Below are 24,520 nucleotides of genomic sequence, written 5' to 3' on the forward strand. Positions count from 1 at the left end.
TACTTCAGAGGTTTGCTCTGATTCCGCACTGCCTATATGAGTCCTCCCATCTCTAGACTAAACATCCTATTGTCTTACAATTCTATTCTGTTTTTGGCTGCAGTGATCTATGATTGTGCCACTGCACTCAAGCCTGGGTAACACAGCAAGACCTTGCCTCTTAAAACACAAATCAGTGAACTTTGAGCAAAGCAGATTATCCTCCATAATGTCGGTGGACCTCATCCAATCAATTGAAAGCCTTAAGAAAAAGATAGACCTTCCCTAGGAAGAGGGAATTCTGCCAGCAAACTGCTTTCCGACTCAGGAGGCAACATCAAGTCTTCCCTAGGTTTCTAACCTGCTGGGCTACCCTGCAGATTTTAGACTTGCTAGCCTTTACAATCATGTAAGCCACTTCCTTAAGAATCAATCTCTCTTTCTTGTTCTCTCCGTCTCTCTCTCTCTCTCTACACACACACACACACACACACACACACACACAATTGGTTCTGTTTCTCTGGAGAACTCTGTGAGTTAATACAATAGTTTTTCAACCATACAACTTTGCCTTCGGCACAATTTCAGAACTGGAAAGAGAAGTCTAGGTTGACCTCTTGTCATCCTATCATTCATTTATTCATTCATTCAACTAGTAGAGTGCTTATTCTGCACCTAGGTGCAGGTGATTGAAAGGAAAATATTGTTACCAGAAATTTGAACTTAGGGAGGACTTTGATAAAACCAGAACCCACTCAAAATTATTAGTGCAGAGTGGCAAAGAGTTTAGGCTCAGTAGTCAAGCTGTCCTGGGTTCATAGTCTGGCTCTAACAATTGTCAGTTGGTGGCCTTGGCAAGTCACTCAGTCTCCCTGAGCCTCAGTTTCTGCATCTGTAAAAGGGAGAATTTGGATTACATTGTTTTAAATTTTCCCTTTAGTTTTGGACATGCAGTGTTTCATTTTAGTGAAAATTCAGGAAGGAAAGAATTGTATGTAGTGTGAAGGCTCTACTCTAGGGCCTAGGGAAAAGTCTGATATATGATCATGCCATGCATATATACTATCTATTCAAATAGGTAATATTTACTAGGCACGTGCTCTTTCACATTCATGATTTCACTTCACCACTCCCGACTAATTTTTTGTATTTTTAAATAGAGTCAGGGTTTCACTATGTTGGCCCTGCTGGTCTTGAACTCCTGGCCTCAAATGATCTGCTGGCCTCAGCCTCCCAAAGTGCTGGGATTACAGGCGTGAGCCACAGTGCTGACCCCTTTTGCATTTCTTTAAGTGGTAAAATAAAACATGTACATTAATATATTCCAAAGGTTTATCAACTCTCAAACATATAAAAATAAGAGGCAAAGGTGTGCAAACGGTGTACAATACCATGCTTGGTGACCAATGTTTTTGTATTCTATCTTTCTAAGAACTTATCCAAGCAGCTAAGATTATTCACCAGTTTACTTGATTTAGTATCAATCTAAATTCTCAGTTAATTAAAGACCTTGGAAATTACGTTTAAGTTGATATATTACAGAGTAACATAATCATTAATGATATAAACTATTTAGGAAATTCAGATTAGCTACAATCTCCACGATAAAACACTCTCCATCACTCTCTCATCATCTTGCTTTATGTTCTTCATGGTTTCACAAACTGGTATCATCTTGCTTATTTATTTGCCTACTTATTTTTTGTGAATATTTTCCCAGTAGATGTAAGCACAATAAATAAAGATAATTTGTCTTCTTTAGTGCCTAGAACATGTAGGAGATATTCAATAAATAGCTTTGAATGAAGGAATACAGTAAGTCCTCACTCAGCCTCCTCAATAGGCTTGGACACTTTGATTTTAAGTGAAATTATATATAAGGAAATCAATTTTACCATAGACAAATGGACAGAAAGAAGAGTTAAGTTCCTACAGCATATTTCTGATAACAAAAATACCACCAAACTTCTAAATAAAGACTAAAACACTTTCAATATTGAACACTGAAATAATTGTGAGTCATACATATGTTTAGTAAAGATTAGTAAAAACAAGGAAGAGAATTATTTACCCGCTTATTCCAGTTTAGAGTTCGGGTGGCCAGAGCCTATCCCGGCAGTTCAGGGCTCAAGGCAGTAACCAGTCCTGGACAGGATGCCATCCCATCGCAGAGCACACTCACACACACCCACAGTCATTCACGCTGGGGCTACACACCAGTTTTCCTAACATGCACATCTGCGGGACGTGGGAGGAAACCGACCGGGGTACCTGGGGAAAATCCACGAAGACATGAGGAGGACATGCAAACTCCACACGGTTAGCAGGGAAACAATTTTTTTTCCTCATCAACGTTATAACAGAAGGATGTTATTCAGGGGTCTGCTGTACATGAATAAAATCTTTACTCATCATAATTGTACCAGATGTGAGGAATAGGTCTCATTTTATTATTTTGTGGAGCTTGGGTGGGCTACTGGGTGTCAGACTCAAAATTTTGGTTTTCTGATTTCTAATACAATAGATCATATTATTCCCCACAACAAAATAAATACATCTGTACAAGTCAAAAATGAAAAGAAAAAGTCTTGTGTAGATATAATTCCTAGAGAGGGTATTTGCTATGGATTGCATCCTAATGGGGGCCTCAAAAGGCAGTGTTTTTTTTTTTTTTTTTTTTCCTGGAGACAGAATCTCACTCTGTTGCCCAGGCTGGAGTGCAGTGGGGCTATTCGGCTCACTGCCGCCTCTGCTTCCAGGGTTCAAGCGATTCTCCTGCCTCAGCCTCTCCAGTAGCTGGGATTACAGGGGCCCACCACCACGCCTGGCTAATTATTGTATTTTTATTAGATACAGGGTTTCACCATGTTGGCCAGGCTGGTATCGAACTGCTGACCTCAGGTGATCCACCCGCCTCAGCCTCCCAAAGTACTGAGATTACAGGCATGAGCCACCACCCCGGCCAAGGCCATGTTTTGATGGCAGCCAATGTCATTAGACTACAACTTCTAATGTACAAGATCCCCCCCAGTATCAGGGGCTCTCTAACAGAGTATTACTTATTTCTTTCAGGTCCTGATGGTTTTCTCTTTGGAGTGGTTGTAACAGAGGGCCAAAGAAGTTGTGAGTTGTTTTCTGGCTTTTGCTGTAACAAAAGCTTGTTGAAATTGGCTATTTCACTTCCTCATACATCCAGCACAGCATCCATTATTCTTCCCTTCAGTGCTCTCTTAGCAAAATCAGTCCAGCTGAGGCAGCAGACTTAACATGGTATGCTCCTGTGGGGATTCAAACTTTATTTCTGGCTTGCTTTTAGGGTCCCAGGGCAAGTCGATATTAAAGAGATACTAATAAACTGCTTGCTAAATGGAAAGTGAGACTAGGCCTCAGCTGGCTCCAGTCCTGAGCTTCTGCCTTGTCCCAGAGGGTAGCCAATGTTCACAGCAGGGTACATGGAGTTACCAGTTGTCCACCCAAGGGAACTCTCATCCCCTTCACTAACCAGGGACAATGTTGTATTAAGATTGTCCTCCTGTTGCAGTGAGCTGAGATCGTGCCACTGCACTCTAGCCTGGGTGACAGAGCGAGACTCCTCTGCGGGCAGAAAGAAAAAAAAAGATTGTCCTCCTTCAACTCTTTTTTTACTATTAAATGAGAGTTTTGTATTATAACTATTCAGAATTGGGTTTTCCTTGTTTTTAGGTTCCCACACTATCTCTTTTGAATAAAACATGTTGTTGGGACAGCCCTTAGGGTTTTTGTCAAATAATTTCTCCTGTGAATCCCCTTCATCCTCACTGTCCTTCACTTAAGAAACTAGCATCTGATAATGATGATTTAGAGGTCATTTCTGCTGACCTCATCCCTGAATCAGAGGGAACAGCAAGGAGTAAGTTCTAAGTTTGGGGCCCACACCATATCAAATTTAGGCCTGGGGAAGGCAGTATGGCTCTTTCCAAACCCTCCAAAACACTACTGGGCTCCAAGACTGCTCAAAGTCTCACTGATAGTCAAGGCTTGTGCTCCCTTTTTCAGAAGAGTAAGATTAAAGAAAACTACTGTGAATTAAAAAGTGTGGGTACCAAGATGGGACGGGAGTCCCCTCTCACTCTGTGGATGACATGGAGGGGGCAGAAGATTGCAGAATTGGCATTGTCCTGCATGGAAGCTGGGCCACCCACAGTGGCGTGGGAAGCCTCTCAGATGCTGGATTCTAATGGGCTCTTGATCACCTTGGATTGGGCTATTTCATTGTTATCACAAGATAAACAGGACGCTCAAAGTAATGTTATGGCAGAGAACCAACCAGCTTCACACTGGTCCTCTAAACCAATTCTCACAACAGGGCTGGGAGACAGGTGTTACCTTTCCACTTTACAGAGAATGAAACAGAGAGGCAAAGCCTTTGAAGGACCCTACACTTCGGACACTGCAAAGCAGGATCTGAGTCCCGGCTCCTCCGTCCAACTAGACTTTCTTTCCTATGTCTAGACTATAGCTGGAAAGGTCCTGGAGGACACATTTTAGGCCGACCCTCTCCGTTTACAATCCAGAGAGCGGAGACCCCCGAGAATCCAAGTGACTTGTCCGAGGCTAGGCGGCGAGTGTGTGGCAAGGTAGGAGGGGAGACCGAGACGCCCTGGTCTCTCCTTTCTCTCGCAGGTTCCTTTTTCCCGGTGCACAGCCCGCAGGGGACGCTGGAGGAGGAGCTGAGCCGGAGTTGCCGTGGCCCCGGGCCGGGGCGTTCCGGGGGCGGTCCCCAGCGGCCGCGCATTCCAGAGCTAGTCGCGCGTCCCGGACGCTCTTGCGCGCTCCCGCCTCCCGGGGCAGCCGGGGCACGTTCCGGGCGCTGCCTGGGGCTGAGGTTCCTGGCCTGGGGGTCGCTTCCATCCGCCAGATCCCATGCAGTCCTGGGGACCCTGAGAAGCACCGAGCCATCCCTGCCCCAGGAACTTTCCGCAGACTCGCCGCCATCTGGAGTGAGTGGAGCCACCGGGGGGTTGTTTGTGGGGACTCTGGCAGAGCGGAGCTCTTCGGACTTGCGACCTACCTCTAGTGCGGCCCCTTTCCCAGGGCTCCCAACGTTCTTCTTAAGTCCGTTCTCTCCTCCCCCATTCTCCCTTTTCATCACTTTTGTATTTCTTGCCCTTACCCCCTCCTCCTTTTTCTCCCGCTGTCAGCCCCTAAGTTCGAGCCCACTCGTGCACAGAATTTTGGGCCTGGGGGAGGCGGAGCTTGGGTGGGCGAGCCCCAGCCCCACTCGGAGACTGGCTTCTCTCTGGGTCCCCTGCCCTTGCCTTCTCGGGAAGCCTCCTCCTCGGGCGTACTGCCACCTCCTGGCTCTCCAGGCCCAGCGTCAGGATTCAGCGCCCGGGCCTGCGCACCTGCTTGGGCGCTGTGCTGGGTTTCGGTCTTTGCACTTATCTGTCCCCCTTTTCTCGAGGCTCCGTGTGGAAGGCGCCAGGAGTTTGGAGTCGGGAGTGGCGAGTTCCAGCCCTGGTTCTGTCACTAGCTGCTTCACCATCCTTGTTTTTACATCAGTGAAACGAGGAAAACATTTTTTGCGTGCAGAAAGCAAGCGAGAAAGGACGTGAGCAAAGTCTCTTGGAGAGAAGCCTTTCTTCAGGCTTCCTCCTGCTGGTTATCTCTGCCTTTCCTGAGGACATAGTTGTTCCAGCTGCCGGTTCTTTTGCTCCCTACTCTCCCCCATGCCAGTTTCTTGAGGGTAGGGACTGCCTGTCCATCGTCATCTTTGAGGCATCCTCAGCTCTTGGCATAGGGCCTGGCTAACAGTAAGTGCTCCATACATAGGTACTGAGTGAAAGGATGAAAGGGATAACCCCCCCCCCCCCAAATTGAAACAAACCTCAGGGGCTGTTATTCTGATTGAGGGCTAGGCTGGGCTCTTACTCATGCAGCTGCACTTGTTTCTTCTGGACCAGCTGGAATCCTGCTGCACCTGGGGGCTGAGGAATCTCTAGTTCGTCTGTAGTGAATACTAAGGTCCTCAAAGCTCCAGGGTGTGGTGGTGAAGGCTGCACAATCACACAAGTATCAGAGATTCCTTGAACATCTGCTATGATGCGTGCTGCTACTGCAGTGGGCACATAGTTTGGAAGAATTGGGGATGCCTGAATGAGGTGGAGGTGGGAGTGGAAAGAACGGTTCTCTGCAGGTTAGGAGACCCTCTCAGTTACCCTAATGGAGGCATTTCCCCTCTCTGGCCCTTGCCTTCCCCATCTGTAAAATGAAGACGCGGGAGTGGAACAGATGTTTGTTTGTCTGTGGTTGAGCGTAACATGCTCTTTGGTTTATGCAGGCCGCACAGCAGCCATCTAGACACACGCAAGGCAGCACAGCTGAGCTTTAGGACATCATGTGCTTCTGCAGTGACAACCGAAAAAAACAAAAAGTGTTTTCCTGCTCCAACCGGGCCCTCCTGTTCCCAGCCGTCCTGGGACTGTGAATCATGCTATGGGGGTTACAAGTCATGCTTCATGAGGTCTCCCACAACTGACCTCTCCAAACCTCAGAACTGTGGCTCCATGACACAAAAGATCTGGGGAGTCCCAGAGAACAGCCAGAGAACCACTGAGCTGCAGTGAGGTGTTAGAGATGCCAAACAAATGAGAGACTCTGGGGACCTGTGGTCAGGTCAGATCCCAGGCCCTTGGGGGTGACAGACCAAGGGAATAACGACCGGTCACAGCCTCAGATGCTTTCCCAGCCATATGCCAATCCTTTAAACATTGTGCCTCCGTTTCTTCTCTATGGATTGAAACATGCAAACAGAGGAAATACCTCCAAGGAAAGAGGATATCTTGGTTGAGCGTGACAGTGGTATAAAAAATGGGCACGGGTACTCACAAACACAGTTTATTGGAGTATAGGAGTAAATGTTAGCATTGCCACACCCTGCCTTGTCCTCCCCAACCCTGACTGGCCCAGTAAGCGGAATGATGTTATAATGATCATACTTGCCATTTACTGAGTACTTACTATAAGCCAGGCATGACTCTAAGCATTTTACTTGTATTAACTCATTTAGGCTTTACCACAATCCTATTAGGGAGGGACTGTCATCACCTCCATTTTGTGGATGAGGAAACTGAGGTCCAGAGAGAGTGACTCACCCATGATCACACAGAAAGTAAGTGGCAGAGCTGTAATTTGAATGCAGGCACCCTGGCTCCAGGGCCTATCCTCTGAACTTCATTGGAATTGGGGGGAACCAGTTTCAGATCTTGCCTCTGTCACTTACTTTCAGGGTGACCTGGGAGAAGTGAAGTGAGAATTTGATAGTCACTGTTCTAGTGGATCCCTGGAGACCTAGTACCCTTCCAACTTACTAGGGAAGCAGAAGGTGAACCTCAAGAGATAATGGAGACATCTAGCAGTAAAGGCTTCGAGTTAGGTAGTTAGGAAGGGGAACTGCTCAGAAGTATAATTGCCTAGCACATTAAACAACAGCAAGCCAGATTCCACGTCTAAACCGTATACTTTAAATTGCTTAGTTGTGTATACAAAGAGCTTCCTGATTTTATTGATTTGCACTCTGATTGGCTGATTGGATGTTTCTTGCTAGTGACCCACTATATAGGATCATATTCAAGATTCTGGGGACCAGGACATAGATGTCTTTGGTGGTGGTGGTGGGCATTATTCTGCCTTCTATACACATGAGGCCCACTTTGGGAGAGAGACCTGTTGAGGCTCACACATTGAGGCAAGGCACTACCACCACCCGGTGCTCTTGCAGCTCTGTCCTGGAGCACCCTACCAGCCCCTCTCATGGACAGTCTCCTTTGTTAGCCTGACACACAGCAGGCACTTAGTCACTGGCAAATAGCAATGATGGATGGTAGTGCCTTAAACAGGATGCTGGGGATTTGGCCTGGGCTTTCTCCTCTGCTAGCTCTCTTTTGGTTTCTAAGACTCTGTCATTGGCTGGGTCAGATGGTACGTGCGGTCTTACACAGCTCTGGCTGTGTTCCGATCTCTTGGAAATATCCTGGTGTTTTTCCATTTTTGCAGCCACAGAGGAGCAGATGGAAACTCAGGCAGGTCTGTAGCCTGTTAGGAAGTTTGGAGAGACAGGGGCCAGTTGGGGTGAAATGAGAACACAGTGCTCCTTAGGGACTTTGGGACAGTGGAGAAAAGCCTGTTATTCGATTCATTTCACAGTTTTAGTAGTTGTATGTCCTGTCCATTCCTTCGTCTGGTCCCTTTATTTGGACCAAAGGTCCCTGGTGAAATGACTGTGCTGGGTTGGTAAATGTTTGAGGCTGTTACACAATGGGAGGAGAAATAATACTGCTAAGAGTAAATGTGAAGCTGGTATGGCCTTCTCATAATGGACTTGGCATGGGAAACCTGCCCCCCCTTTTATCAGCCTCCCTGTCCTCTTCTGAGAACAGAAAGATTCACATCTTGGGCAACAACGCTGCTCCCCTCACCCCTGTCCCCCCTCCCCACCTCAGTGCCCAGCTCCTGAGCACATGGTGTCAGAACTCGAATTTGAACTTCTCAGTCCAAGCAAATCAACAAGTGGGAACCCTAGAGGACTTCATTCTGAAAGGCCAGTTCTCTTCTGCCTGGTATGTACAGGGTGGGCTGGGAAAGAAAGAGGCCCCCATAATCCTTCCTGAATGTACAAAGAGCCCAGAAAATTATAAAATCAGAGGATGTCATGTTATTTTGGAGATAGGATTCTGACTTTTAGGATCATTGGGACTTTTGCAGGGATGAGGATTCTTTCTGGACCTCTTCAGTCAATTAGGTTCCACGAGTGAGCTCACATCTGAAATAGTCTTCCCATACTCATTTCTTCATTGATTTTATATTTTTTGGCACTTATGATATGCCAGGCCCTGTGATAGGTGCTGAGGACACAGCAATACACAAGAGCTGAGGCTTCTGCTATCCTTGTGCTTGCATTTGAGGGACCAAATGAACAAATCTTTAGCCTGATAGGGAAAAAGCCAATAAAAACAAACAAGCAACAAACAAGCTAATTTTAGATTGTGAAAAGCGTCTGCAGAAAATAAAACAAGATAAGAGTGGTAGTTTAACAGAGTGGGTCTGGAAAAACTTTACTAAAATGTAACATTTAGATTGAGGTCATGGACATTGAGGCAGTGGACAGGGGAGGAAAAGAGCATTCTGAGAAGCAGCAGCAAGCACAAAGGTCTTCAAGTGGGACCGGCCGCCAGGACACAGTTGTTAGGGTTCCCCAGGCTACAAAGTGACTAGTGTGGCTCCATCTAGGAACCTGAATTGCCATCTCTGGCTTAAATGTTCCATTCTTTCCTGACAACCTCAGCAGCATCTTCTGAGGGTGGAGCCTTTTTGGAAGGGGTCCTATAAGGTGGACAACGCTGGCAAACCCTCTAGTCCTGTGCCCTGGGAACCATCAGCCTTGTTCAAATTCTGCAAAATACTTGAAGAGTTATGCATCTTTGGACGCCCCAGCATCAGTAACTCGGAGCTGGTTGTAGCTGTCTGCTCTCTGGCCACCGTGGCTGGTGGACACAAAACAGCAGCAGCATGGTCTGCACAGAGCGCTGGCAGTGCTGGGCTAAGGCCACACCTGCAGGAAGCCGCCTGCCTCTATCTGCCTTGTCTCCCACTTTGAGATAATTAAGCTTGCCTGCCAGCAGGAAGTCACTCCTTTTATTGCCTTCTTCCTCAGTGAACTCTCTGGCAGTAAAACCTGTTGGATAACCATTGGCAAGCTCTCAAAAGTTGACTGTTAGCTGCAGCTCAAATGTGGAGGGTGTAAGTTTCCGGTGGGAGGTTCAAGCTGGGGACAACTTAAAATTTTTTTACTTAAAAAAACTTTTCACTGTGGTTTCCTACATTGGTCCCAGATCAGTCACGAAGCAGTCACGACACCCTAATTAATGGCAGAGCCTCTGAACTTTTTTTTTTTTTTTTTTTGAGACAGAGTCTCACTCTGTCACCAGGCTGGAGTGCAGTGGTGCGATCTTGGCTAACTGCAACCTTCGGGTTCAAGCAATTCTCCTGCCTCAGCTTCCCGAGTAGCTGGGACTACAGGCATGCCCCACCACACCCAGCTAATTTTTGTACTTTTAGTAGAGACAAGGTTTCACCATGGTGGCCAGGATGGTCTCGATCTCTTGACCTTGTGATTTAGGAACAATGCTGGGTTCACTAGCTCAGCTTAACTTTGTGAAGCCCTTGCTGTGTACCAGGTGTTGTCCTAAGTGCTTTATGTGCATTAGCTCATTTAACCTCCAGAGCGTCCCTATGAAGTGGTTACAATTATTAGTTATTATTTCCGTTTTACAAATGAGGAAACTAAAGCTCAAAGAGGTTAAACCTCTTGCCAAAGCCACCAGGACTCCATATGCTTACAACACATCATGTATCTCATCAACTCTGGGCTTTGTTGATAACATCTATTCTGCTCATCCTGCCTTTCCCCACAAGCTTTTTGTTTTATCAGTATCTGAGAGAGATGTCTTGAAATCTCCCACTATAATTGTAGACTCGTCTATTTCTCCTTATAATTCTGAGATTAGGTACATAAAAATAGAAAATCACTTTACCTTTCTGGTATCTCTAGTAATACTTTTTGCCTAAAAGTCTACTTGGCCTTATACTAGTATGGGGCTACCAGTGTAGGTGATTCATGCTTACACAGTGTTTCATTTGTATCCTTTGACTTTCAATCTTTCTAAGCCCCATGTATCTCTTCTAAAAAATATATATGTATGTGTATATTTTATTTTTATTTGTATATACCCTAATGGTCCTTCTTAGTTTGGGCTTAAATCTACCATCTTTCTCTATGCTTTCTATTTGTCCCCTCTATTGTAAGTATTTGTTGTTGTTTTTCGCCTCTGCTGTTTTCCCCTGGAAATTATGCACTCTTTGATATTTTTAGTGGCTACCATAGAGATTACAATATGCATCCTTGATTTAACAAAGTCTAATATGATTTGGTTCTTCTGCCCTTTCTTAGGCAATACAAGAAAATCAAAATACTTTAATTTTATTTCTTCCACAATTTGTTTGTTATTGTTCTTGAATGCTTTAATTCTGTATTTTTTTTTTCTGAAAATGTCTTTTTTTTTTTTTTTTTTTTGAGGTGGAGTCTCGCGTTGTCGCCCAGGCTGGAGTGCAGTGGCGCGATCTTGGCTCACTGCAACCTCTGCCTCCCGGGTTCAAGCGATTCTCCTGCCTCAGCCTCCCGAGTAGCTGAGATTACAGGCGTGTGCCACGACATCTGGCTAATTTTTGTATTTTTAGTAGAGACGGGTTTCACCATGTTGGCCAGACTGGTCTTGAACTTTTGACCTCAAATGATCCGCCTGCCTTGGCCTCTCAAAGTGCTGGGATTACAGGCGTGAGTCACCGCACCCAGCCTGAAAATGTCTTATTGCACCATTATTCTTGGCAGTTATTTCTGTTCACCTCTTTGAAGAGATCATTCTGCTGTTTTTAAATTACATTGTTTCTGTTGAGAAGTTGGTTGTCAATCTGTTTCTCATTTAAAGATATTCTGTCTTATTTCCCTTTTATCTTTGGGTCTCAGCATATTTACTATTTTTTTTTTTTTTTTAATGGAGTCTCACTCTGTTGCTCAGGCTGGAGTGCAGTGGTGCCATCTTGGCACACTATAACCCCCACCTCCTGGGTTGAAATGATTCTCCTGCCTCAGCTTCCCAAGTAGCTGGGACTACAGACGTGTGCCACAATGTACTAATTTTTGTATTTTTAGTAGAGACAGGGTTTCACCGTGTTGACCAGGCTGGTCTCAAACTCCTGACCTCAAATGGTCCGCCCACCTCAGCCTCCCAAAGTGCTGGGATTACAGGCATGAGTCACCGTACCTGGCCAGATTTACTGTATCTGGATTTACTGTATCATGGATTCCAATTTATGTATTCTGCTAGGAGTTCATGGGACTTCTTTAGTATGCAAATTGGTGTCTTTCATCAGTTTTGGAAAATTCTGTTATTATTTATTCCAATATTGTTCTACTTCATTCTCTCTTTTCTCCTTCTGATACTCCAATATATTTATGTTGTACCTTGTCACTGTTTCCTGTATCTCTCTTACCTATTTTTTTCCATATTTTCCATCCTTTCATTTCTCCCTACTTCATTCTAAGTATTTTCCCCTGATCTTTCCCCTGATTCCAGTTTACTAATTCTCTCTTTAACTATGGCTAATCTACTGAATTTTAAGCCCATCTACTGAGTTTTTAATTTCTATTATATTTTTTCAGTTCTAGAATTTCTATTTGGTTCTCTTTGTTGTTGTTGTTTTTTGAGACAGGGTCTCACTCTGTCACCCAGACTGGAGTGCAGTGGCCCAGTCATGGTTCACTGCAGCCTTAGCCTCCTGGGCTCAAGTGATCCTCCCACCTCAGCCTCCTGAGTAGCTGGGACTACAGGTGCACACCATGCCCGGCTAATTTTTAAAACTTTTTTGTGGAGATGGGATTTTGCCATGCTGCTTAGGCTAATCTTGAATTCCTGAGCTCAAGTGATCCACCTGCCTTTCCCTCCCAAAGTGCTGGGATCACAGGTGTGAGCCACTACTTGTAACCTCTATTCGATTCTTTAAAAAAATATCTGTTTATTCTTTCTTATAATTTCAAATTCTCTATCAAAATTCTCAGACTTGGAGTTTTTTCCCCCTTGAACATAGTAAGCAAAGTTATTTGAACTCTGTGTCTGTCTGATGACTCCAATACCTGGAGCCCCAGTAGACTTTTTTTCCTGTTGTCTGTTGTTTCTGACTATTTTGTTTGTATCATCCTGTCTTTTTCATTCTTTTTTTTTTTTTTTTTTTTTTTTTTTTTTTTTTTTTTTTTTTTTTTTGAGACGGAGTCTCACTTTGTCGCCCAGGCTGGAGTGCAGTGGCACCATCTCAGCTCACTGCAAGCTCCGCCTCCTGGGTTCACGCCATTCTCCTGCCTCAGCCTCCGAGTAGCTGGGACTACAGGCGCGCACCACCACGCCCGGCTAATTTTTTGTATTTTCAGTAGAGACAGGGTTTCACCGTGTTAGCCAGGATGGTCTCGATCTCCCGACCTCGTGATCTGCCCGCCTCGGCCTCCCAAAGTGCTGGGATTACAGGCGTGAGCCACCGCGCCTGGCTCTTTTTCATTCTTGATTAATTTTGGTTATGTGTTGAACCTTATATTTGTAAACAAAACATAATTTGAGACCTATCATGATGTTATTGCCTCCAGAGAGGATGTATATTTGCCTCTGCCAAGCACCTGGAGATTCCTTAATTTAATTTCAGGAGCTATGATAATGCAAAGCTGAGTTGTAGTCTCTGGGAGGGCTGGTGTACTTCCAGTTCGTCTTTAGCGCTAAGGGTGCTTTTTAAGGTCCAAGCTCAGAGTGCAGAAGTTTTACTCTCCCTCTCTTGGCAGTCTTGGACTCCAGCTTTTGTCCTCTTAGTCTCCTGAGTCTGTCAGAACTGCTTAGTCTCCATTCTCCAGTAGGGGAAAATGACAGGCTCTCCTCCCTAGATTTTTGCCTTCTCCCAGAAAAGTGGGACCACAAAAACCTGCATGAAGCTTAGAGTCCTGCTTTTTCTCAAGCAATGAAGAATGGAAATTCTTTATTATTTCGTTGGCTCTTAGTGCCTTCAAGCAGGTTTTTTTGGTCCCACTTTTCTAGCTGTCTTCAGTAAAAGAACTGGTCCAAATTGTCTAGTTTACCATTACCAGAATCAGAAGTCCTGATCTTTGTAGATTGCATATCTCTTCTTAATTCTGTAAATATGGAATGGCCTTCAGCTAGAAACAGTGTTTGACCTGGACTTAGAAGAAAGCTGTGGGTCTGGTATACTCCATGCTTATACACTGGGTCTGTGTGGACTCTTTGAAGGTAGCTGTAGCGTAGTGGTAAGTGCCGAATCAGGATTCCTGAGTTTGAATCCTGTTCGCTTAGCTTTATGATCAATGTCTGGCTAACCTCTCTCAGTTTTAGTTTTCATAGCTGTAAAATCCCCACATAGGATTTTTTTGAAGTTTTAATATGTTAATGAATGGGATTTTTTAAGCAAATACAAGTAATCCAAATTTGGGAAATAAAACAATTTATTTTTGTTTTTACAAATTTAAACAAATACAATTTGTTAAACAAATGCTGGCTCGTATGATCCTGTGTTTGAGGAAATAAGGGAAGTGGTATTGCACTTCTCTGTGCTTCTTGAAGCACAGAGTCATAAGGAGTAAGTAATAGTAAGTCCTGAGAGAGTACCTTGCAAATACCAAGTGCTTGACATATGAATAAATGAATGAATATCCTGGACTGAGTTACTTGTCATGATAGCACTGAACCAAAACCAAAAACAATATTGTCCTGTCAGAGAGGAAAAAGTTGCTTGCTAGTGAGTCTGGCAAGTAGATAACACGGGCTTGTTGCCTTGAATCCAGTTACCCTAAAACTATAAACTTGTGGGAAATTTTAATTTATGAAATTTATATAATTTTTATATAACTAGAAAACTTGCCAAATGGTGGGATTGGCTGGAACAAGGATTCTTTCTTTTGTAAAAGAACTTTTCGTTACTTAAGAAAAGTGGTCCCAGAAGTAAAACTTGGTGTTTTCTAATCAGGCAGCAGGGCTTCCCCTTGCCTGCCTAAATTGGATCAAGTGGAATATTTGATAGAGGGGATGAATTTTCTACCTTTGGAAAAGTAAAATTTGACCAGGTGCGGTCGCTCATCCTTTGGGAGACTGAGGTGGGTGGATCACTTGAGGCCAGGAGTTTGAGACCAGACTGGCCAACATGGCAAAACCTCATCTCTACAAAAAATACAAAAATTAGCCAGGCGTGGTGGTGCACGCCTGTAGTCCCAGCTACTCAAGAGGGTGAGGCACGGGTTTGCTTGAACCCAGGAGACAGAGGATGCACTGAGCTGAGATTGCGCCACTGCACTCCAGCCTGGGCAACTGAGCAAGACTCTGTCTCAAAAAAAAAAAAAAAAAGTAAAAAGTTTTTTTCCTCTTTTGTAGAAACTACATTCCCCCCCACCCCCCACATTCAGTTTTGTTAGTGGATACAAAATAGTCATTTTGGGATTATTGACTTTTCCATTAAATTGGCTAAGTTACTTAACTACTATGGACTGAGGAGGAGCAATGGTGTGTCCAGTTCACAGCGCTGGTGGTATAGGGCCTGTGACCTGATAGGATGGCATGTTTGGTACTAGTGGCTTTTCTGCTGGTGAGCTCAGGGTTGTTTCAGTGCAGTTTCTTAAACAAACTTATACTGAACATATGTCAAAGTTTATTATTTGTTAAGGAGGCAAATAGCAGATAAAGTGTGCTGGTTCAAAATAACGAGAGTTTAGGCCTGACTGATGTTTTACTTCCTATGGTCATAAAAGCATCATATTCTTATCAGTGATAGGCATAAATTTGTGACATAAATGGTTTGGGCCATATCCCACATGAACCATTAATCAGAAATATCAAGCAATATATCTGTGAGGCAAATGATAAATTAATCTATGACTATTATGTTAGACATACCAATAAACAAGGTTTTACGCATTCATGCCAGAGAGGTCAAATAGAAGTCACCTAGGAGAAGCTTAGAGTCCTGCTTTTTCTCAAGCAAATATTTCTAGTGTGCAATTAAAGATGCTGAACATATGGTTTCCTTAGCTTTTACTTGGTAGACAAGATTTTTCTTTCATAGTAGGGAGAGGTGGAAGCGACTGGAACCCGTGTTACATGGGGAAGAAGAGCACAGTGAAGGACATGTTTGAGTATGGAGAAGAGTGAAACGGAGATAGAGCTCCCTGTGCCCTCTGACACCTGACTACATCTATGGCCAGCCTTAGAATCCTGGAACAGTAGCTCTGGAAGGGCCCTTGGAGAACACTGCAACTTGTGGCTTTCAAACTGTGTTCTTAGGAGCCCAGGGAGTCGAGGGGACACTGAACAGTGCTGCTGCCCTGCCGATATAAACCCACTGCACTGAGCAGGCATGCCAAAAGACAGCTAGGAAACGTTTCTTCCAATTTTTTTCAGTTAGAAGAAAAAAATGACTTTAATTTCATAACATGTAAAGTTTGTGTGTTCTGGTGTAGTACTGTTTTTAGTTTGAGTTGCGTATGTGAAGGGAGTGGGCACCCTCATCTCTAGTGCTTAGGGTCTCTGAGGATATGTATTCAGCCCTGCTGGGTAGGTAGGACTGCATGCTTCCCCCGCCAGCCCCCCCACTTTCCAGGCTCTACTAGAGCAGCCTTATGTTAGCTGTTGGGTATTGGGGTTAGAAAGACCATTTCTTTTTTTTTTTTTTTTTTTTGAGACGGAGTCTCGCTCTCTCTCCCAGGCTGGAGTGCAGCAGTGCAATCTTGGCTCACTGCAAGCTGCGCCTCCTGGGTTCACGCCATTCTCCTGCCTGAGCCTCCTGAGTAGCTGGGACTACAGGCGCCCGCCACCACACCCGGCTAATTTTTTGTATTTTTAGTAGAGACGGGGTTTCACCATGTTAGCCAGGATGGTCTCCATCTCCTGACCTCGTGATCCACCCGCCTCGGCCTCCCAAAGTGCTGGGATTACAGGCGTGAGCCACCGCGCCCGGCCAGAAAGACAATTTCATTTGCAAAAGAGTAATATTGGTACAGTCTAGGATACAGGTTACAGAATAATTTCATTTATTCATCTACTTGTTCTGTTTTGTTTTAGTTAGGGGCAGCGACATGATCAGATCTATGTATTTGAATGATTATTCCTTTAAGGAGTAAGATGGCAGGAGAGGGAAGACCCCCTGGACCTCAGTTTCACCATCTGTGAAATGGCACTGGTTCTGCCTTTAATGTTCCAGGATTCTTGATTGTGGATGAGCCCTGAAGCCTGAGTTCCTGTATCTGACAGGCTTTGCTTATGAAAATCAGCCAGGGTGATTATGTATTCCTGGCATTTGAAGTCACGAAGACTGTTTGATGTGAATGGGTTTACAGGAAAGGGCTGTTGTGGGGTTCCTTTAGTCTAAGGCAGCTAGCTGTTGATATAGTCAGGAGACCGCAAAGAATGATTTATCCCACCCCCGGTCCTCTGACAGTTTCAACCTCCTGTGACTCATGCTTCTGTGTCTTAGACCTTGGAGAAAGTTACTCCATTTCCTAGGCTGAGACAGGGCCAGCCTGTGCTTCTGTCTCCTCTGCAAGCCTTGGCAGATAATCCTATGGCCCTGGGGAGCTTTGTCAGAGGCTTCTCCTTCATCTGGGAACTTGCCCAGATCTGCCCAGCCTGGCTGCAGAGCACCTGGAAATCAATTCCCAAATCTTAATTCCAGAAAAGGCCTTAGAGGTCTTAAAGATTTGTTGAGTCCAGAGGTTCCCAAATTTGACTGCATGTTGGAATCACCTGTACAATAGGAAAAAAGGGGTCCTCCTCATCCCCTTTGAGTCTAATTCAGTATATATGGATTAAGACCCAGAAATCAGTGTTCTTTTATACTGTCTTAAGGTCACTTACCATGGTATATGGCATTTGGTGACTACTGATCTAGTCTCATCTCTTAATTTTATTTGATTTTAAAATTGTATATATGTGTTTTTACTTTTTAAAACAGAATTATTAAGACAAAAACAAAAAAAGCCTCTTTGTCCCCTTAACCCAGTTGGCATAAAAAATTAGAAGTAATAAATGCTCACGTTGAGAAAATTCAAATGGCATAAAATCATGTTTTATGAATGAAGAATGAAAAGCAAAACCTCTTATTCCTAGTCCAGCTCCCGAAAAGGTAACCACTATTAACACTTTCTTGAGAGTACACTCAGAAAGTAATTTTCCTATATATATCCTCACCTATTTACCTACTTAATTCTATAAAATCTGAACCAAAGGAATCATCCTATATACACTGTTCTACACTTTATTTTTATTTTTTCCACTTAAAACTTTTGGAGCTCACTACAGATCAGATTCCTCTTAAATCTACCACCAGAGGCTTTGCTTTCTGCTTCTATGGGTCTGATATTTTTAGCTTCCATATATAAGTGAGAACTTGAGGTATTTGTCTTTCTGTGCCTGGCTTATATCCTGTAGCATAATGTCCTCATGTTCATCTATGTTGTTGCAAATGGCACTAATTTCCTTCTTTTCTAAGGCTAAATAGTATTCCATTGAGTATATGCCACATTATCTCTATCCATTCATGGTTGATAGACACTTAGGTTTATTCCATAACTTGGCAATTGTGAATAAAGCTGAAATAAACATGGGAGCGCAGAAATCCCTTTGACATACTGATTTCAAATCCTTTGATTATATGCCCAGAAGTGAGATTACTGAGATCATATAGTGACTCGATTTTCAGTTATTTGAGGAACCTCCATTCTGTTTTTCAAAGTAGCTGTATTAATTAAGTAAATTAATATTTGTAATGCATTTGGAACAATGATTGATGTGGAGTAAGCACTATATACTTGTTAAATGAATGAATGAATGGGTGAGTGAATAAATACATGAAAATTGCTGCACGGCATCCCATTATATAGATATACCCTTCTTTATTTTACTGTTAGTGGATGCTTGCTGTGTCTATTGCCTTAACAAATAATGCAGAAAGTAAAGTCCTTGTATGTATTTCTTGGGTACTCTCCTTGGGGTATGGTGATCAATACCTTACTTAGGGTAGCAACAGTGGACATGGAGTCAAAGGCATTAGAAAGGAAAAGTTAGTGGTTAGATAAGAATAGGAAGTAGGATTGCAATTAGGAATTTTGCATGGAACCTAGAATCACAGAATTATCGATCTTACATTTGAAAGGAACTGCAGGAGATAATTCCAGCCTTGCGCCCTCTGGGCAGGGAATGTATTACATCAATGGTTCCCAAGCTGTGCACTGAAGTGTCCTGGGAGCCCCAGTGAACTCACTAGAAGGAGGGAAGTGCTGCAGGATTTTTAAGATTTTTGACAAAAATAGTGATATTGGACATCTCTCAGACCCTTTGCAAATGACTAGCTTAAGATAGTTCACAGTTTAACACTAATCTTACTGCATTCCTTTTGTTAATGTTATCATTTATGAAGTTGATTAAAAAAAATTTTTTTTGAGATGGTGTCTTGCTCTGTCACCCAGGCTGGAGTACAGTGGTGTGATCATGGCTCACTGTAGCCTAGACCTACGGGGCTCAAGCAATCCTTCCACCTCAGCCTCCCAAGTAGCTGGGACCACAGGTACAAGCCACCATGCCAATCTAATTTTTAAAAAAATGTAGAGATGGTGTCTCACTATGTTGCTTAGGCTGGTCTTGAACTCCTAGGCTCAAGCAATCCTCCCACCTTGGATTCCCAAAGTGTTGGGGTTATAGGTGTGAGCCAATGCACCCAGCCTGAAGTTGATTTTTTGGTGGTTGCGTGGTATGGCAAGTACTGGGCAAAAATTAATATGGAATAATAAGTGAGGATAGCATTGTCCAATATTATTCCAAAGTTTGAAAAGTTACACAGTATCCAGCAGGTGCATATATTCCATTAGTAACTAATTAAGAATGAAATAAAAACTTTTTTTTTCAATTTGTGTGTATTTTTTTTTTCAAACAGCTACTAAGTTGTTAGGCCATAAATACGTATTGAATTGTTTGATTGTGTCGTCTGTGATGTCTTTCAGCAGCGTTTTGTAGTTTTTCTTGTACAAAACACTGCTAAAAAGAAATCATAGATGATACAAACAAATGGAAACACATCCCATGCTCATGGATGGGTAGAATAAATATTGTGAAAATAACCCATACTGCCAAAAGCAATCTACAAATTCAAAGCAATCCCCATCAGAATACTACCATCATTCTTCACAGAATTAGAAAAAACAATTCCAAAATTCATATGGAACCAAAAAAGAGCCTGCATAGCCAAAGCAAGACTAAGCAAAAAGAACAAATCTGGAGGCATCACACTACCTGATTTCAAACTACACTATAAGGCCATAGTCACCAAAATAGCATGGTACTGGTATAAAAATAGGCACATAGACTAATGGAACAGAATAGAGAACCGGGAAGTAAACCCAAATACTTACAGCAAACTGCTCTTCAACAAAGCAAACAAAAACATACAATAGAGAAATTACACCCTTTTCAGCAAATGGTGCTGGGATAATTGGCTAGCCACATGCAGGAGAATGAAACTGGATCCTCATCTCTCACCTCATACAAAAATCAACTCAAGATGGATTAAGGGCTTAAATCTGTGACCTGAAACTATAAAAATTCTGGAAGATAACTTTGGAAAAACCCTTCTAGACATTGGCTTAGGCAAGGATTTCATGACCAAGAACCCACAAGCAAATACAATAAAAAACAAAGATAAATAGCTGGAACCTAATTAAACTAAAGAGCTTTTACACAGCAAAAGGAACAGTCAGCAGAGTAAACAGACACACAGAGTGGAGAAATCTTCACAATCTATACCTCTAACAAAGGACTAATATCCAGAATCTACAACGAACTCAAACAAATCAGTAAGAAAAAACCAAACAATCCCATCAAAAAGTGGGCTAAGGACATGAACAGACAATTATCAAAAGATGTACAAATGTTCAAAAACATATGAAAAAATGCTCAACATCACTAATGATCAGGGAAATGCAAATCAAAACCATAGTGTGATACCACCTTAATCCTGCAAGAATGGCCATAATAATAATAAAAAAATCAGAAAACAGTAGATGTTGGTGTGGATGTAGTGAACAGGGAACACTTTTACACTGCTGGTGGGAGTGTAAACTAGTACAGCCACTGTAGAAAACAGTGTGGAGATTTCTTAAAGAACTAAAAGTAGGACTACTTTTTGATCCAGCAGTCCCACTACTGGGTATCTACACAGAGAAAAAGAAGTCATTATTCGAAAAAGATAACTTGCACACGCATGTTTATAGCAGCACAATTCACAATTGCAAAATCATGGAACAAACCCAAATGCCCATCAATCAATAAGTGGATAAAGAAACTGTGATATATACGTAGGATGGAATACTACGCAGCCATAAAAAGGAATGAATTAACAGCATTTGCAGTGACCTGGATGAGGTTAGAGTCTATTATTCTAAGTGATGTAACTCAGGAATGGAAAGCCAGACATCATATGTTCTCACTGATATGTGTGAGCTAAGCTGTGAGGACGCAAAGGCATAAGAATGATAATATGGACTTTGTGACTTGGCGGGAAGAGTGAGAGGAGGGTGAGAGATAAAAGACCACAAATATGGTACAGTGTATACATGGGAGATGGGTGCACCAACATCTCACAAATCATCACCAAAGAACTTCTGTAACCAAATACCACCTGTACCCCAATAACTTATGGAAAAATACAAATTTAAAGGAATAAATAAATAAATTGTTTGAGCCTAACTACTTAATAAATGGAACTGCTCGGTATTTATTTTGACCTAGGGTGCAATTAAAAAATGACTAAGACACTAAGGATTCCGTGAATTGAAAACGACTGGGAACAGCTGATTTACATCCTTATCCATCTGAACTCTTTTAGCTGCGAATGAAAGACACCAAATGGACAACGCTTAAGCAAAAACAGGGAATTATTGGCTTGTATATCTGGGATGTCTAGAGTTGCAGATGGCATCAATCTTGGCTGGATTTAGGTGCTCATATGAGGTCACTGAGGCTCCATCTGTCTTTCCAGCTTTAGGACAGGCTCACCACTTTTGGGAGAGAGAGCCTCAGGCCAATTTTCTCCAGACTCACATCCTTTCAATTTAGCAATCCCAGGAGAAAGGATCATCTTTCCCAAGAGCTTGTGCATAAAAGCTCTGTGGGGAAGACTTTGGTTGACCTAGCCTTGGTCACTTTCCTAACTCTGATTTGTGGTTATGGAGATTTATAACGGTCAACTCTGGGTCACATATCCATCCTTGTGCTCAGGTCAGTGTCCCAACTAAATCACACAGAATAGGTAGGTTCTCCCCAGAAAGGGGAGAATGGGAGAAGGGGTATAGGACCAAAAACAGTGCATCTCTCATTTTACAGATGAGAGAACAGACTGGTAGTATGGTAACTTAATAGTTAAGCAGGAAGGCTTTGGAGTCCCACCCATCTGGGTTCACGTTCTTGGTCAAATTAATGACATCTTGTCTTTTAAGACTTTAGAGTCCTCATCTGTAAAATGGGTGTAACGGAAGGTAAAGGCCAAGAAACAGAAAACAACAATTATAGTCCCTGCCTTATAGGATCAGTGGTTCAAGTAAGGACTGAATGTGTTAATAGACATAAAGTGTCTAGCACAGGTCTGGCAATAGGAAGCCCTCAGTAAATGAAGCCATTGTAATTACTAATCAGGAAACTTTAAAGTTTATATATCCAGTAAGTGACCCAGGCTTCTGACTCCTGAGGATTTCCTTCTAAGCAGGGAGGCAGGGAGAGAGTACACAACAGTGATCTTCCTTTCTTGTCTGTCGCAGAGTGAAGCAACATGGATGCAGTCAGCCAAGTCCCTATGGAAGTCGTGCTTCCCAAGCACATCCTGGATATCTGGGTTATTGTCCTCATCATCCTGGCCACCATTGTCATCATGACCTCGTTGTTGCTGTGCCCAGCCACTGCAGTCATCATCTATCGCATGCGGACTCATCCAATCCTCAGTGGGGCTGTTTGAGAGCCTCCCAAGAGGGCCGGGTGAGGGATGATGACAGGCATCCTGTCCCCAGCCTCTTCCTGTCTTCAGAAAAGCAGCAGGAGGGACTTTGGGACGTGGACCTGAGTTCTGGTTTTGATTCTGCCATGAGCCAGCTGTGTGAATTTGTTCAAGGGACCTAACTCTCTGAGTTCCAGGTTCCTTATCTTTCAAATGGGGATGGTGATCCCTGCCCTTCCTACCTCATAGGGGTGTGAGAACCACCTGCCTTAGTGGATGTGAAAGCTGTCTGTGAGCAGTAAAGCTGCCACAGATATAAAGGTGTTATGCTGAGTGCTGAGAAGCTTTGAAGAACCAGAGAACCTGATTGCTGATGATGGCGTTAAAGGTGGTGAGGGAGATATTGGGGGCAGAGCAGACTTTGCCAGTGCCCCTCAGGTCAAACCAAGCCAAGAGCACCCTGTCCCCATTCCAAGGGGCCAGCAGCACTATGGCTCAAAGTTATTTTCTTTAAGGTGCCATTCCTTCATGTTCCTTCATGTTTTCTCAGTTTGGAAGGTGATGGGTAGAGCTTTCCAGAACCTCCTCTATTCCAGAATCTCTGCCCTTGTGTAATCTGAAGGAAGGCTGTGCCATCTTTGGGCACTGCCAAGGGAGTTGGGGTGATGGGCTTCTTTCTGCACTGGAGTCTCACACCTGTTAGTGTTGACACTCAAGCAGTGTTGGAAAATGCAGAGTGACTGAGTTCCCTGCCCAGCTTTCGGGATCTCTGGCCCCCATCCCCTTGTGTGTGTGTGTGTGTGTGTCCCTCTGCCCAGCTCCTGCTGTAATTAGCTCCACGTGTGCCCCCTTCACTCCCTCGCGCCAGCCCTGCAGCCAGCCTACAGCAATTATATTTTAAGAGGTGTTCCCAGGCTTTTGGGACCTACTGAAACAATGATGGTTATTTTAGATGTGATGATTTATATCTATGTAGAGCTGTTTCTGGACCACTCAAGCTCTTCAATACCAAAATCAGGAGCATCTTGGGATTTATTAAATTATGTAAGAAGATAGTACAGATATCGGGATATTATTGTGTGAAAATGCTGCTTTTACTTTGATGTGATCTCATTGGTGTACACAACCGATTTCCAATAAAGTGCTAGGATGTGCATGTCTGAGGTCTTTCTTTAAAGAGCAATTGTTAAACTCAGAACTCAAGTAAAAGCCTTACACTGAAGGTATGGGCCTTTGAGACAGTTTGAATATAGTAACAGAAAAGGGAAGAGGAGAATCAAATTTACTTCCAGGGCTCTAGTACAGCACATGGGTGCAGTTGTGCAGGTTACACATAGATAGTCCAGAGGGGAAGAACAGATTTTGAATATCACATTCAAAGAATGACAAATAAGACCATGAATTTAGTATTGGACGTGTTGCATTTGAGGTGCTTGTGATATTCAGGTGGACACATTCAGGATGCAGTTGGAGATCTGAGTCTATTCTTGGGAAAGATGTTATGTCTGGTATTATGGTACGGGGGATTAACCCCTATGGTAGATAATGCTGTACAAGCAGATAGGATCAGAATATACAGACTTAGAAGAGTGAGATGCTAAATGCAGAACTTGGAAGACACTAAATAGGAGGGGAAGGAGAATAGAAGGGGAAAAAAGAGAGATTGGATAGGTCCTATAATATGAGGTGTTTCAACAGAGGTGGAATAATATATATATATATATACACACACACACACACATATATATATATTTATGTTTGTTTGTTTTTCAGTAGAGATGGGGTTTCACCATATTGGCCAGGCTGTTCTTGAACTCCTGACCTCAAGTGATCCACCTACCTCCACCTCCCAAAGTGCTGGGATTACAGGTATGAGGCACCACGCCTGGCCCTAATAGTATTTTGTAGGTTAAGAAATGAGTAGGAGGTTAGG

General features: G+C 43.3%; 1 protein-coding gene across 1 annotated transcript; it reads left to right on the top strand.

Moving 5' to 3' along the window:
- Positions 1-3,948: 3,948 nt before the first annotated feature.
- Positions 3,949-23,743, top strand: SMIM3 (small integral membrane protein 3). Its single transcript, XM_025389214.1, has 2 exons — positions 3,949-4,958; positions 22,415-23,743. Exon 2 carries the CDS (start codon positions 22,426-22,428, stop codon positions 22,606-22,608), a length of 183 nt encoding a protein of 60 aa, XP_025244999.1. The 5' UTR covers positions 3,949-4,958; positions 22,415-22,425; the 3' UTR covers positions 22,609-23,743.
- The last annotated feature ends 777 nt before the right edge of the window (positions 23,744-24,520 follow it).

This window comes from Theropithecus gelada, chromosome 6, assembly GCF_003255815.1.
Source record: "Theropithecus gelada isolate Dixy chromosome 6, Tgel_1.0, whole genome shotgun sequence".
NCBI classification, from domain to species: domain Eukaryota; kingdom Metazoa; phylum Chordata; class Mammalia; order Primates; family Cercopithecidae; genus Theropithecus; species Theropithecus gelada.